The 16,950-nt window shown below is 40.1% G+C and overlaps 2 protein-coding genes across 4 annotated transcripts in view; one reads left to right on the top strand and one right to left on the bottom strand.

Annotated features, from left to right (window-relative positions):
- LOC113232811 (probable phospholipid-transporting ATPase IIB) overlaps positions 1–11,399 on the bottom strand; it is a 43,355-nt gene extending 31,956 nt beyond the window's left edge. The window contains exons 1-4 of the mRNA XM_026467627.1: positions 11,335–11,399; positions 11,168–11,255; positions 3,856–4,058; positions 1,652–1,894 (exon numbers count right to left, since the gene is read on the bottom strand). Coding sequence (XP_026323412.1) covers positions 1,652–1,894; positions 3,856–4,058; positions 11,168–11,255; positions 11,335–11,387 — 587 coding nt within the window. The 5' untranslated portion in view covers positions 11,388–11,399. The remainder of the gene's footprint in view (positions 1–1,651; positions 1,895–3,855; positions 4,059–11,167; positions 11,256–11,334) is intronic.
- Positions 11,400–12,169: 770 nt separating this feature from the next.
- The window catches only part of LOC113233173 (FERM, ARHGEF and pleckstrin domain-containing protein 2-like), a 97,951-nt gene continuing 93,170 nt past the window's right edge, over positions 12,170–16,950 (top strand). For 2 of the 3 annotated variants that reach the window (XM_026468194.1, XM_026468193.1), the window contains exons 1-3: positions 12,170–12,398; positions 13,081–13,272; positions 15,681–15,835. In XM_026468194.1, coding sequence (XP_026323979.1) covers positions 13,194–13,272; positions 15,681–15,835 — 234 coding nt within the window. In that variant the 5' untranslated portion in view covers positions 12,170–12,398; positions 13,081–13,193. The remainder of the gene's footprint in view (positions 12,399–13,080; positions 13,273–15,680; positions 15,836–16,950) is intronic. The other variant, XM_026468195.1, reaches the window with a different exon arrangement.

Genomic DNA, 16,950 nt, shown 5'->3' with positions numbered 1-16,950 from the left:
GAAATAATTAACAAATCTAAAATTTTGACACCTTTTTACTCGTAAAGCCGCAAGTACCTGCAGTTGGATTCTTTTTTCTTGATAGAGAATGATTGGACCTATATTGCAAATAAGCCACACATATTACATTTAAAATATATAAATGTTTATTTCTCCAAACAAAAAAACAAAAAATTTCTTTTCTCTGAAATAATCAACTTTTCAAGAAATTACATAAGAATAAAAGTTATCAGGAATGTTATTATTTATCATATGAAAAAAAAAAATCCGCTCTGTATTCCTAAAATTGTTCCCATGATTAAATAATAATTGATAATTCTTGGACATGGGAATAAATTATAGAGTATCAAGCTAATTTTTTTTATGTGATAGATAATAACAATATAACTGTCTCTATAACTATAACTGCCTAATACAACCTGCCTAGTATAACTGCCTCCGTGGTCGAACGGTTACCATGCCCACTGCCACACAGAGGTCCCAGGTTCAATTCCCGGGCCGGGAGAAATAGTTGTATGGCCTACAATTATTTCTCTCGTGAGTTTGGGTGTAATTTGTGGTTATCTATGTGTGTATCCATGGCACCCGCGGCACAGGGTTTCCCTAGTGCGGGGCTATGTTGAGTGTGTGCGTTATTTATTATTTATTATTATTATTATTATTGCTAACAACTTTTTTTTTGTATGATTTCTTGAAATGTTGATAGTTTCAGAGAAAAAAAAATATTTTTTGTATGGAGAAATATACATTTTATTTTTTATCTCTTAATGTAGGAAAATGTAATGTGTGTGGTTTATTTAAAGTATAGGCCCAATCATTTTCTGTGTAGAAAAAAATAATTAAGAAACTACAAAAAGGCGAAGACGAAGGCGTGTGCCGTCAAGCTTCAACGCGCGATTCCGTATTTGCATACCTAATACTTATTTGTACCTTAATAATGGGAAAATAGAGATGAATATGCTATAACCGAATAACAACGCGTCGCGACGCTTCGACTCTGCGCCAGTGTTTGTTGAGCCTATTAGAAGCTATCGTGCGATTGTGATACGCGTATGTAGTCGCCTACGTAGAATCATTAAAAACGTGTGTCGCGATTGTATCGCTGTTTAAAAGTCGATACTACCTACTACGGTTAATTTTGTTTGGGTCAGACGGCAGGGGCACTGGCTTTATTTCAGAATTTATATTTTTACAACCGAAATAAAAATCATTTGAAAAACATATATCGTATACTGTACGTGTTCTATTTAATTCAGTTGATATAAAAATAAATCATAGGTATATGTAAAGTACCTATTGAATACAGCGGTTTTCTTGTAAAATTTCGAGGTAAGTTTGAAAGTCGAACTTTATCGAAATAGAAAGAAAGTCGCTATCGTATCGAAAATTTTTAGGAATCGTGTTTTCACACCGTATTTTTTCCAAAGTGATCGATTCAACACTTTCACTGTTATGCGGAATCAACCAAAGCCATTTGAGGTTGCATAGACTCCCAAGTACTAGTGACTGAATCGCTGCAGACGCACTGTTAAAAATCTCCGTGTGTAACTGCTGTTTGATATTGATGTCAAAATTTATTGGACGTGGATAAAAAAATTGAAGTCAACAAAATATAAGAACTGATAACAAATCTTTTTAGAAACAACCTCACCGTAGCTTCCAATCAATTTCACCGTCCAACTGATCAGTTCGTATAAACACCGTTCCCATGGTCTCATTGGTCCGTAACAAAATCATATCTGCTGGTACTCTTTGGCCTTTATGCAACATTACGATGTCTCCAACTCGTAGTGCTGACGCTGACACGAGTTCGGTCTGGAATGGGCGGTAACCATCTTCTGTTTGGTCGAGGACTATACGTTCGTAACGTTGGCGGTTTACTTCTCTGTCTCTCCTGTGAAAAGTGTAACAGCTTACAATACTAATATACGTGGTGTAATCGCTAAGTGTGCCCTGGCGATTATTATATAAATATAAGAGGTATCAAAAAGCTTTAAACTGACATCGAAAGTACATTACTTAATGACGAAATCGACATCAATAACTTTTTAAAAATAAAATTAGATATATCCGAAATTTTGACATTAAACGCTCCCATACATTTAATATGACATTCGTAAAGAGGTTTTAGTTGTCCTATTGTAAAAGGTAACAATAAGTCAACAGATGACAAAACTGACATAAATAAAGTAATAAAACAATCATTTACTTGAATAAAAATATAATGGCATAGATAGATAGAATAAAAATGGTTTGTTTGAAAAAACAAATATACGCGATTTAAAACCGGAAAAATAGTTTCATTTCCTTTGAATAAAATTGATCAAATTTTTTTCATAGGATTCAACATTTCATTTGGGATGAAAAAATCGGAAAGGTAGTGAGTCAAAAATCAAATCTTTTTCATCATCCTCTCTACGAATGTCATATTAAATGTATGGGAGCGTTTAATGTTAAAATTTTGGATATTTCTAGTATTTTTTTAAAGTTATTGATGTCGATTTATTTTCGATATCAGTTTAAAGCTTTTTGATATCTCTTATATTTATGAAGAAATCTCCTGGGCACACTTAACGATTCCACCCTGTATAGCAAAAATACTATTCATTCAGACATAGTAGCTATTTGCAGCTCTTCACGCACTGGCCCCAAATAACAAGGATTGTGGATCTAGTCTTAATCTCGATCGACATTTCGTACGAAACAATTGCTGTCAAATAAGTAACATTCAACAAAATCAAAAGACAATGTCAAGTATGAAGCTTCATTCGCATCACGAGTCTCATATTTTGGTTGAGTATTACTTATTTGACAGTAATCATTTCAGACGGATGTTGGACGGAGAACCTGAGGGTCTACTACCGTTTTCCTGTTCTTAATACTAGGAAAAGAGAGAAAGCCGTGGTTTCACACTGTGTTCCAAGTGACATCGACATCAAAGGCAACGAGGTAGCAGATGAGCTGGCAAATGCAAGGAGACAAGTAGGCCTCATCGGCCCTAGTCTTTTTTAAACTACACACAACCCATTCGGGCTGGGTCAACGAATAAATGACGCAATTTCTTATGAGCAAACTTACGATAAAAGGAGAAACATTACATTGAGGGTGTAATATGGAAAAATCCCAAATAGTATGGAATTAAATTTTTACTACATACTATAACCGTTATAACAACCTTTTAACAGGCCCACCTATTAGTAAAAGTTGGCTGTTATGAGTAATACAGAATTCGTAATTTGTGTCTCATGACATTTTAATGTTATTAAATTTAAATTGTAGTTTGGCTAATGTAAAAGTAATTATTGTACTGTTGTTAACAATGGTTAATAATAACATTATGGAGTTAGTGTGAAGAACAAAGATTTATCAGTATCATAGTTATTTATGAATTACTATTGTATCTAAATGTGGTAACAAAGTGATACTAATGAAGACTACACACAATTCTTCTTATTATTTTTAATCTGTTTCTTATTTATTTTAGTATAGCAGCTTTTAAATAAAACAGTAGATGAGAACATTATACATAATTGAAACAAAATATGTGCGTAATTGTCTAGTCGGTTATTTTTTATTAACGTTCTGTGGTAGTAGAAAGTAATTAGCATAGAGGTTGCATCACCAGCAAATTTGGAACTGCCTTTCGTTTTAATGTCACTTTCACTATATGTCATTATGTGTGATAACTCTTCTTTATTTCAAACCATTTACGAACATGAATTACATACTACTTTCAATGTGTTGTCTTGAGATCTTCCATAGGACATGTAGGCTACTGTCTACCTACTACCGTCCCGCACAAAGCCCATACAAACATCTTCTTACGGAAAATAATGCCGTGCTTTACATTCCTACCTGAATCTCCTAAAATCATCGACAGCTTCTCTGAATAACGTCACAGCCAGTACAAAGCTCAGTGGTCCCCAATAAGTATATAGGTATCCAATTCGTATGCTGGGAATGAATTGGCTGACTGCCATCACAAGAAAGTACATGTTGAGGAAAAACCGGAACTGTTCGTACAAAACGAGTGGTAGGAATGTGATGATGTTGTATTTCTGTAAATAAGTTTATCAGTTTGAGTCATTGCTACACACATGGTCATTCCATAAAATCTTAACCAACCAATATTTCTTGGAACTTGGTTTTTTGACACATTTTGTGAATGGAGTAAGAGGTAAATCATCATTGTCTCAACTCATTATACATCACACTGTACGGCAAGACTTTCCTCTTTCCTCTAAGGAGAGGGCTTAGACCTTGACCATGCTAGCTCAATACAAGTTGAGGGCTTTACAACAGAAAAAGCAGTAAGGTGCGCCAGTTCGTATCGTTGCTTAGTTAGCATAATGTCTGACACGGTTTGCTGGAAGACATTGGTTCGAAACCAGCCAGATCAGAGGAATTTTTTCTTAGTGTTCAATCTATGATTTAAACATTATAAAGGGGGTGTGTTAGTTGTTCCACCTCCACGTGTGCGAAGTCTTTGAGCAGTCTGTGGTAACATGTTATCACAGAACGCCCAAGGACGTAGCCGGTACACCCTGGGGCCAACACTGACAATCCTCAGCTTCAGTCTGAGAATTGTCAGTGAGGGCGCGAAGCGATCAACACGGCCCGGCCATGCGTTTCTGGGGGTGGACCATGGCACGTGGTGGGCAGTCTAAAGTTACACCCTCCTGCGTTAATGCCTACGCAGTTGAGCGCCGTACGCAGGGATGAAGGAATCCTGGGGGGTTGAGCCCGAGCGGGGTGGGGACTCCGGCAAGCAATACGCCCCCTTTGGCCCTGATTTCCTGCTAAACGGTAGCCCTGTGATTAGCCAACACAGGGAAATGGCATTGTGTCCCGTCAGAGGGCCACAGGCGAGGTGTGGGGGGGACGGACTCGGCCATGCTGACGGGGTGAGTATGTGCGGAACACCTGGCTGACTTTGATCAGGTCAGCCAGCCGCACATTTCGAGCCCCCGATGTCGCGCAGTGAGCTCCCAACTCTTGCACCTATACTCTCCTGACAATCCTGGTGTCCCGAATGGGACATCCCCAAAGGTGCGGGCTCCGTGGTGGGTGGGAAGTCAGGAGAATGAATTCTAGGAACACATAACATGGATTTGAACGATCATCTTTTAAATACCAACACCCAAAACCCAAAACCGGCGGTACTGGAGGGGAAACCCAAAAGTGCCCCACAAGCAACTACAAACACACAGCGCCCTACGGTGAGCGGTAGGCCAAAGGGGAAACCCCAAGGTCAGCCGAGCACCGATGCTGGTGCTAGCACCACACCAGCGGTTGTGGCCCAAACCCCAGGTTCTGCGGCCCCCGCTCAAAACCCATCAAACGCGGCCCTTGAAGCAGGGTGGACCTTGGTGAGTCGCAAGCCCAAATCCAAGGCCACGGCACCCATCCGCAAGGAAGGGACTAGTGGCCACGGCGAGCGCCCACCTCCGGCCCCCAGTGGGAGCAAGGGACGCCCTGCCCGAAAAAACAAGAAGGCCCGTCGTAGAGAACGCGAGCGACGCACTTCACACAACCCCCTGCCGAAGGAGGGAGAGGCGAGGCCCCCAGTGGGTGGCGCGAGTGGCCCAGGGACTGCACGGTCAAATGGGTCGGTCGCGCACCCCACTGGAAGGGCCCCCCCCCCTTCTAACAGCAAACCGGGAGAGAGCAGGCAGAGGTCCTCGACCATTGCCAAACGTGCCCGCCTTGACGAGACCATATCTCCTAGAGGCGAGCACAAGCGGCAAAAGGTTGAGAGGCCCGCTCAGCAACGCACCTACGCCGAGGCCACCAGGCCCGAACTCATGGCTGTAATTACTTCAGCCAAAACTGGCTACATACGGAGCCCCGATGCCGACATGGTTCAGGTGGCCCTATGTCAGCGCCTCACGCAAGGAGCGGAGGAGTGCAGCGAGGAGGACGTCGGCCCACAGTTTCGTGGTAAACCTGTCTACAGTGACGGGTCCCTGAAACTGTGGTGTCAGGACACAGCCACCTTCCAGTGGCTAGAGGATGCTATTAGCACCATCAGGCTGCCATCCGGGGCCCCGGAGCCCCTCTCATTGAAAAATGGGGTGGAGGCTCCCCGGAGGGTGGTCTGTGGACTACTCATCCCTGGTCACTGGGAGGATGCGCGTCGAATCGGCCGCACCCTCAAGTGGCAAAACCCGTGGGCGGAGGCACACCGCTGGGTTGTTCACAGGCTGCAGCAGCATAGTGGCAACTCCTTTGTAGTGGTGAGCCTCCCAGAAGAGCTCGTCCCCGCTATCCTGGGGCATGGCCGGCGCCTAACCTTCCAGTTGGGCACGGTCTACCTCAGGTTTAGATCAAAGAGGGGCCTGTACACAGATGTGCCACCCGAGAAGACGGGCACAACAACGACGCGGATGGACGTCTCCCCGGAGCCCTCCACCTCCTCCAATATTCCCGGAGAAGGTGAAGGGCCCTCCTCGACCCCCGTCTCTGCGGACGCCGCTGTCAAACCGGTGGCGACCAGCAGTGACGACGAGTGCGTGTTGGGGATGGGAGACATCCGACTGAGCGAGGACGTGGACGAGGAGCTGCTATCATCTGATGGCGGTTTCCCCCTCGCTCAGTAAACTTCACATCGTCCAGAGCAACCTCCACCACAGCCAGGCCGCAACGGTTCAGCTCCGGAAATGGTTGGAGGCCAACAACACAGCCATGGCACTAATCCAGGAACCGTGGATTAGTGCCCGTGGCCAAATAAATGGACTCTCACATCTGAGAGGTAAGCTACTATCGACTACCATCTCAGATAAACCTAGAACTTGCATATATTACTCCAATAACTTACATGTACAGCCACTAACTGAATTCTGTTCCAGAGACCTGTGTGCCGTAAAGCTTTTAGCAGACGCGGCCACGGGTCTGCCTGAAGTGGTGCTCGCCTCTGTCTATATGGCGGAGACTGATGTGCCACCACCACAGGAAATGGTTCAGCTAATCAACTACTGCGAGCAGAACGGCCAGAATATCATCGTGGCTACTGACTCCAATGCCCACCATCCGTTGTGGGGCATGGAACTCGCAAATGATAGAGGTAAGAACCTAACAGAATACTTATTCACAACTAACCTTCAAATCCTTAATAAAGGTATAGTACCAACTTTTATAAATAAAAGATGTAGAACTATTATAGACCTAACCCTAGCGTCAGAAGGAGCAGTGGACCTTATCCACAACTGGCACGTGTCCGAAGAAGCATCTTTCTCGGACCACAGATGGATAAGATTCAGCTTAGAAACAACTATTAAAGAACAACATCCGAAACGGAATCCCAGAAAAACCGACCGTAAACTATACGCGGACAAACTACACCACAACCTGGGAGAACCGGGAGCACCGGGAAGACTACTGGGCACAGCACAGATAGAAACACAGGTTAAAGAACTAACATCAAACATATTGAACAGCTATAACTCCGCATGCCCACTGAGTGACGCAGCCCCGCGACAAGGTCGACACTGGTGGGGACCTGAGCTTGAGAGGCTACGAAGAAGGGTAAGGAGACACTTCAATAGAGCAATGAACACATGCGCGGATGAGGACTGGGAAAACTACAAGACGGCCAAATCCAAACTAAAAAAACGCATACGGTTCAGGAGCACCGCGTCATGGCGAGGCTACTGCGGGAACATCACGTCTTGCGCACAAGCAAACAGAATAAGGAAAATCCTAGGCAACTCAAATTCAACTGAGCTAGGTTCAATACGCAAAATAGATAACACATACACAACTTCCCCTGCGGAAACGGAAAGAACCCTACTGGAAGTACATTTCCCAGGATGTAGGTTCGTCCAAGACGACAGGTGTGTAGAAATGAACTACACCACATCGATCCATAACTGGCGATACGCAGAACAAGTAGTGACATACGAAAAGACAAAATGGGCAGTAAACACATTTGAACCATACAAAGCTCCGGGCCAAGATGGAGTATTCCCTGCACTCCTACAATGGGGCGGGGACACACTGGTCCAGCACCTGGTCAGCATCTTTCGGGCCTGTCTAGCATTCAGCTATGTGCCCCACAGCTGGCGAGAGGTAAAAGTCATATTTATACCGAAACCAGGAAAACCCGACTACACTGACGCGAAGTCCTTCAGACCAATCAGCCTCACATCGTTCTTCTTGAAGACTTTAGAAAGGATATGTGACAGAGAACTGAGGGATGGAGCGCTTAAGAACATTCCATTACACGGTAACCAACATGCATACAGCCAAGGCAAATCCACTGAATCGGCCCTACATGCCGTTGTGGGCAAGATAGAAGTGGCCATTAAAGACAAAGCAATCTGCCTAGGCACCTTTATAGATATTGAAGGAGCCTTCGATAAAACCAACTTCTCCAGCATACAATCAGCAATGAAAAGACACAAAGTAGACGAAGTGCTAATTAGCTGGATTAGCAACATGCTGAAACAAAGAACAATAAAAACAACAGCAAATGAGACCCCATGGGCCATAGTAGCGAAGGGGTGCCCTCAAGGAGGGGTATTGTCGCCTCTGCTGTGGAACATGGTCGTAAATGACCTTATCATTAAACTCAACAAAGAACATTTCTATACAATAGGATATGCTGATGACATAGCTATACTGGTAACAGGAAACTATGCCAATACACTCTGCGACATTACACAAGCGGCTCTCCGAATTGTGGAAAGATGGTGCAGAGCATATGAACTATCGGTAAATCCAACAAAGACGGAACTAGTAATGTTTACCAACAAACGACTACTAGGTAACTACCGATTACCCAAACTCTTCTGCACAGAACTACAGATATCAACCGAAGTCAAGTACTTGGGAGTAATACTGGACAACAAGTTGAACTGGAACAAACATCTGGACAACAAAATTAAAAAAGCTACTATCACCTTCTGGCAGTGCCATAGAATGGTGGGTAAACAATGGGGACTATCACCCAAGATAACACTATGGCTCTACACTGCGGTGATAAGACCCATGATCAGTTACGGCGCGATAGCATGGTGGCCACGAACCAAGCTGACGACCGCAACCGACAAGCTGGACAAATTCCAAAGACTCGCTTGCATGGCGACGACCGGCTGCATGAGGACGACCCCAACTGCGGCCCTCGAAGCGCTGCTGGACCTTCGACCCCTCCCACTGTTCATCAGACAGGAAGCGGCGTCAACAGCAGTGCGTCTAAACAGAGCCGGCCTCTGGAAGCACATGAGGACCCCACATACAGAAATCCTTTACAAGATTGTCAATGAGGAACCGCTACTGGAGGCGGTTGTGGATAGGATCCCAAAACAATACATCTTTGACAAGAAATACAAGATACAATTATTTGAAGATCCCAACGAAGGACTAAACCCCAGAGAGGTCCGAGTCTTCACAGATGGATCTAAAACAAACTCAGGAACAGGTACTGGGGTATTCTCAGAAGACCTCAATATCAGGATATCAGCACCGCTTGGTGACCACAACACAGTATTCCAGGCTGAATGCATGGGCATCAAGTTGGCGGCAGAAGCAATCATAGCGAGAAGAGTAAAGAACTACTCCATTCGAATACTCTCTGACAGTATGTCAGTACTTCAAGCACTGAATAGCTATGACATAAACTCAGGGCTCATTTACGAATGCCATCAAGCACTCATGGAGGTATGTATACAAAACCACGTAACTCTTCAGTGGATTAAAGGACACAGCGGCTCACGTGGCAATGACGCAGCAGATGAACTAGCCAGGAAAGGGTCGGAGACGGACGCTGTAGGACCAGAACCGATAGTGTCCCTCCCCTGCCAATGGTCCAGAACAACTATACACAAAGGTACAAAATCTTTACATAATAATACATGGACCACCCTTACGGTTTGTAGACAGGCGAGGGAAGCACTCCCAACGCTCAACGCCAGTCTATCTCGAATACTAATTAAACTTAAAAGGCAAGAGCTTCGCACTCTAACTGCCGCGCTAACGGGTCATGGTCCATACAATAAACACCTTTTCAATGTAGGTATCACAGACAGCCCTCTATGCAGAGCGTGCATGGAGGGGGAGGAAACGGCTGCGCACATCCTTCTTCAGTGCTCCGGCGTGGCCAACTACAGGGCAAAATACCTTGGAGTGCCAAGGTCGCTCCCCGAAGTCTTCAGCAAACCAAGGAGGCTGCTGAGATTCCTGGAGGAGCTTGGGTGGCACGAGTAGGACCCTGCACCCACCACACGCAAAATAGGCGCTTTGTCGTCGAGTTGCGGATATCAGCCCGTTGCACCAAGTACCAAGTACCAACATTATAACAAAGTAGTAGAGTAATTTCACAAAAATTATTGAATATCACCATGGTCGATGCCTGGCAGAGCGAAGAAATAGATTTCTCACAGATGGCGCTACGGCAAAAAAGTCGTCATAAATCAAAAACAAATATCTGCAACAAGCGCACAGAAAAATCCGTAAGGTCCACTAGTTCGTTCCGAAGCTTAGTTGGCATAATTGATTTTACACCTTTTGAAGAGGTAGTAAATGTCAAGTTCAGATTTCATCACAATGTTTTACTTCACCATTAGTGAGAAACATTTACATAATTTGTATGTAACTTTACATACAGTTATCATCAGTGTTTTCAGGGGAGCATGTTTTAGGTTTTAATTATTTTTTCTACAAAACATTGATGATATTAAAGATATAGGCACATCATCATCAACCTTTCAATTGAGAAACAGCTGTTCCCTACTAAACTACCACCACTGGTGTTTAATAATAAGAGGTAAATACAGTGCATTTAGTTACCAATATTGATATGATATGAATGAAATCTTCATTTAAAAGAAGAAGAAGTTCATGATGGTTTTGACTAAGAACGTCATCTGAGTGATATTTGCTACAATACTGTTAATTTCCGTGAATTAGTATGAAAATCGCTAATCACACTAATTACAATTGCAAATTAGAGAATCTAATTTGGCTGACAAAGTTAAAAACAAAACTATTTTATATAAAAAGATGTTAACTATTTTATATAAACAGATGTTAACTATTTTATATAAAAAGATGTTAACTATTATTCATATGAAAATTCAATTCGGTTGCTAAGTTGTTAGCACAATACGCTTTTTATTCTTCTGTTTTATCTACGCTTTTAATGGGATCAGAGAGGGCATTACAAACTTACTTGATTGCAAACATAATTGGGTGGATATTCTTCGTCAGGCACTTGTCCAACGTTTATAACTCTAGAACTTAAATCTTTCTTCCGAAACCTTGAACATTTTAGTTTAGAATTAGTTCACACAATGATAACAACAAAGAAACAATACTCATCACGACAGCGATCCATACCTTGACCAAAAAGACCGTTTTTTAGGCCTAGACAATAGCGGGGTAGTTTCCATAATTGTAGATAATTTTTACCCTTATTTAACTATAATATAGCAAGCGATGAACTAAAATATTATATTTAATACGTAATCAAAACAATTTTCATAATAACAACACGAACTCCAACCAACTTGGACAGCGCAGCATAGACTAAACATTTTTTATTATAAAGTTGTGAATAAAAGTTTAAAAAGAAAGAGATTTTTTTTAAACTTGTCGAGTTCAGTTTTTGGTGAAGAAAGAGATTTTTTAAAGTTGTCGAGTTCAGTTTTAGGTGATTGACTATGGTTGACTTTATTTAATGTTGGGTCATGTAGAAATGTCCATCTAAAAATAATTTTTCCGAATATTTTCCTGTATTTTTCCGCATTTGACAGTTGACATCTGTCAAAAGTTCTAAGCAAAAGTTGAAGATACTGAACGAAAACGTTAGAGCCGTAAAGATTTTTTTACCTACAAGACATTGACTTACAATTATACTACAAGATTATCTTTATTCGCTGTTGTCCAATAATTTTAAATCTCGTTTTTCACTGATTTGCTTTTTTTTTAATTCTAAACGAAGAACATAACATTCGTTTCATATTTTTCCATTTATTCAATTTTCTAATTTTCCACTATTTTTGAGATTTTCTGGAAAATTACTCGAAAGAATAATAAGAATTATTTTATTATTCTTCTAATTTTTATTTGAATTTGAATTTACTGAGTTTCGGAATGGTAGAATTTATTTTAAGGAAAATAGCTACACTGAATAGGTAAATAAATATGGCAGACAGGCGTTTGTTGGGTGTGTGAAGCGATATTTTCTGTGTATTTTTATGAAAAACTCTATTTTATTAAATCAACAAAGTTACAATTTTGGTGTTTAGTTGTGAGACGTGATAATTTAGTGCCAAAAGTGTGGATAAGGGGTTCAGCATCACATGACCAATTAGATCAATGACTTGATCCTGGCGGTTGACAAGTTGGGAGTCGGGGCTTCTGCGTTGTCAGCCCTCTCCTTCATCCCCGGGTGTTAGAAAGTAAGACGTGATGTGTTTATAGTAATGTTTTATGATGTAGGAAGCCAGACAACTTGGGGGTGTAAATTATTCCACGATTTGCAATGTCAAGCGTCGTACTTTATGGTGTAATTAAGTTTGCTTAGGTTCTTATTAGATTGTGATGTGCTGGAGGCAGTGCGGTTGTCTCTGTCGGGGCGGCCGGGGCACACCTCCGTTGACCTATTTTCTGGTTATTGCATCGAAGCTAACTATTTATGTCTAAGGGTGTAAAGTAGGGCGACGCCGGTTTGCATCGGGAGGCTAATAACTTAATTTTGCGGCAATCTCGGCGCAATACGCGAGTGTTAACGCTGCAGTGAAGATGTGCCTGCTCGAATTCAGTAGCAGTGCAATTGTTGAATTGTTTTGCTAAAGTGTAATATTGCTTTCAAAGGTGACACCCCTATTCTGTAATTTCGAAATGTCAAACAATATCTATCTTCTCAGGTCAAGCACCTAGGTCATAAAATCAATGACCTAGGACAAGAATTTTTCGCACATCGTCCTTTATTCATTGCCTATATCTATACTAAGAAGCAAAGAAAACTTCTAATACTAGCTTAACTAGTACTATTCAAGATTGAGAAATAAATTTAATAAAAGATTTTTAACAATTGTACATAATGGATACTCTTGTCATAAAATGTTTCTTTGGTCACAGATAGAATAATATCCAGCAAACCAAGTCAGCTAAATGTTGAACATAGCCAAAATGCTCACATCAACAAATTCATTGATCAGTTTAAGGGCTGAAAAGAGTGAACAAATATCAGTATGATGGACTCTGAGCTTCCCCCGGGCAGCTGCAACTCCACTGGACATTTGTCCACTATAGGATACCATACTTTGCCAGGTAAGATATAATTAATAATAAATAGCAAGTTTTAAAGGGAAAAACATATAATACGGTGATAGAAATATCTCAATTTATAAAAAAAATAAAATGTTTTTTGCTTGATCTCTTCATTTATTCTTTCCTTAATACTTATTATACATATCAATACAGTTATATCAAGAGTTGATTTTTACCCATGTACAGCAATGCCCAAAGGAAGGATGATGGTTTTAACATTATGTATGTATTTGTGTGATTATTGATGTATATCTTAAACTACCTGGCATATTGTTGTCAATAGAGTGTCTTATGGCTGTCCCAATTGCTACAAAAAGCATATAAACTTACCAACAATAAAGTCTGATATAAAAATAAGTTTAAAAACAAACTATACTATAAAAAATTATAAAATTAATTGTACTGTTGAAAGAAAATGTACTTAATATAGCTGGTTTTGTTTATATGGTTCATTTAGTGGATTGTGTCAGCTATAGTAGACTCAAAAATAGGTAGACTTTCAAAGTGAGATGTGTTGAGTTAGGTAATGTGACGGTATTTAAAATTATAAGAATCAAGGGGCTACTCTCGATATGAAACAATTACTCTCAAATAAGTAATATTCGACGAAATTAAATATCCAGTATGAGGCTTTATTCGCCTCACGCGTCTTTTCATTTGCTGAAGTATTGCTTATTTGGCAGTAATTGTTTCGGACGGATGTCAGACGGAGATTGAGAGTAGACCCCCTGATTCGGCCATCATAATTGAATACCACCATGTGATAGTTTATGGTTGTCATTGTAGTAGTAAATCATGTTGTAGTAGGTGTAGGTCAATCATGTTGTAGTAGGCGCAATCATATGCCAATTAAAACAAACAATTACATATTATAGTATAAATTAATAAACCAACTTACGACATACTAGTAGTTGTAGATGCCCAAAGGAAGGGATGGGAACCAGTATTGAGATATATTATAATGAGTAAATATTTAAGTTAACATGGTAAATAAAATACATTTGTATATATACACAATAACTTGCCACATACTATTGATAAATTGTTGTAATTATTGGTTTGATGAAGGTTATATACATATAAGGTGAATATTTCATTATTATTGCATTAGGAGATATCATTATACATTTTTCCTCTGTCAATTGAATGACAATTGATCAGCTTAGTGCACTGCGATTCTAAATCTTGGCTATCCACGATCACATACTGGTATGGTAGGTGAGCCATTTGAGGGGTACATAAGCTATAGTGATGATAAATACCAAAAGTAAATAAATATTTTTAATGGTCAGGCTTACTTGACAAATTATTTAGGGACAGCCAGGGGAAAAGTCAGGGCAAATAATGTAGAGCATTTACTCTGGACAGCCAGGGAAGAGTGGGATATCATTTATAGCATTTACAGTCCAGAGAAAACCTGGTCATTTTAACACCAGCAAAGCACATGAATACTCCACCTGCACTGATAATATTCTAAACACATGATTACGTAACTGTTACTCAAAAATTTTAATAGTGTATGACTAATCCATATAAATCTTGTGTCAATGTCAAAATGACATCACATCACCATCCAAGCATGGTTTTTTATGTGCTGTTGTCATTTTATAGAATGGTTTGTTATTTTCTGGTTGCATACTATTCAGAATATACAAACAAAGTCGTAGTTCTCACATTAGAATAAATAAAGTTATGCATAGTCAAAAGATTTATACACCAAGCATATTCTGTTGAGGTTGTTTTATAAATTCAAATTGTCTAGTTTTTTGCATACCTTATTCTTAAATTCCCTGTTTGTTAATGGGGTCAGCTTTTCCCCTTCTTTGCTCCATTTCATTTTAACCTTGACTTCATTTTCATATAACTTTCTTATAAAAAAAACCGATCTCCAAAGTTCGTGAAATTACATCTATTTGCCAAGTTTTATTGCAATCGGTTTCCGAGTAGTGCGCGAAACCGGATTCATCTCTAGTTTGCCACCATTAGAAGTGGAACATTTTTTGCTCAGTATTGATCCCATTTAAATTTGAAGAAAAATTTAAATGGGACCAATACTGAGCAAAAAAAGAATCATCAAAATGGGCAAATGCCGCCGGAGTTATCGCGTAACAAAAAAAAGACAGTCGATTTGAGAACCTCCTCCTTTTTTGAAGTCGGTTAAAAATATACCACACCATACTTAAAGAAAAAGAAAATCATTGTTTAAAAGTATGGTATTTTTTGGATTGTACCCAGTAATTCTTTGACAACCCTGCTGAAGGTATATGATTTGGCAGTATCTTTAGATCTTTTAATTTATGTACAGGGAATTAAAAATCTTTGTACTGCCTTCAAAGGGCTGACGAACTTGTACTAAAAACGACTCGTTTTTGGAGTTCCATCAAATTAAAATTGATCAATGTATTCAGGGCGAATGCACCACTCGGCAAGCACGCCCGCGGGGGTGGATGGAGCGGGTGCTGGTGGCGCACGAACGCCCCCCCTCACGCCCAAGAAAGGCGGCAAGATGCTTGCCATTCGAGTTCAGATGCTGGACGACACTATATCCATGTTCCAGATACAGGTAAGCCTAAATTTACAAGTTACATTTTCTTGTTTTGTAGCTCGTAAAGACCCAATCAAACCAACAAAGCGCCTAGCCTTCAATCACGACCCTGTGCGCGGCGGCGACCAATAATTTATTCACGTGTGAATACATCTGAACAAAAATAAGAGGGGCCGCTTCTCGAGTTTAGCTGTCAAAGTTTCGTACACATCGGGGAATATTATTTAAGTTGCTACAAAAATATTAAACAATATAAGAAATGTGAAACTGTCTTAAATAAATTATGAATACAATTACTTATATTCTTAGTTCGGGAATACTCCTAAATAGTTTTTTCTATTAATGCGTCTGTAACCAATCAGCATGCAACTTAATCTGTGTAAACCATAACAGTATAACACATATGTATAATATCTGAACCATATTATTCACGTCTGCTTGGTCATGTTACAAAGGAACGGCTCTTTTAACTACAGGACATCGTCAATCAAAGTAATGTACCCATGATTACCGCATGCACTACATATTATATAATACTATGCAATTCTAATCTATAAGGCAGATGTAGATTGTAGAGAACATTCCTAAGCCGGATTTAGCACGTGTAAACAACGAATGAATAGTGCAAATTCAAAGTCAAATAATAATTTATCCCGTAGGTAAAATTTTTACATTTGAAAACGTCATTTTTTAAGCTACTGCACGTTCACTACGCTGACCTCCTTGAGAAGAACGAGCAAAAATCTCTAGGGATTGCTCTTTTCAAATAAACTTAAACGCTATAGAATACACTATAAATCGTAATTGTGTGGAGTCTAGATTCATGTTGTGTTTCCATGCATCTTTATCTAACAAATACTTTTCAATTTTGTAATATGATTTTTCAATTAAAATACTTTGAATGTAAGTTTTAAATTTAGGAAATGATAATCTTAATATATACTCCGGAACCTTATTGTAAAAACGTATACAGTACCTATAAAAGAATCGTTTATCTTAGTTAAACGAAATCGTGGTACCATGATTTTGGACTTAATGTCTTCTTCCTTAATGACATTATGTATATTTTTTACGGGCATACAAAATATTATTTAGTACAGTTCATGCCACAGTCATGATACCAGTCTCCGTAA

Source organism: Hyposmocoma kahamanoa, unplaced genomic scaffold (genome assembly GCF_003589595.1).
Source record: "Hyposmocoma kahamanoa isolate Upper Pololo Valley unplaced genomic scaffold, ASM358959v1 78, whole genome shotgun sequence".
Taxonomy (NCBI): Eukaryota; Metazoa; Arthropoda; class Insecta; order Lepidoptera; family Cosmopterigidae; genus Hyposmocoma; species Hyposmocoma kahamanoa.
The sequence above is the reverse complement of the archived record's forward strand: the minus strand, read 5'-3'. Positions and strand labels throughout refer to the sequence as shown.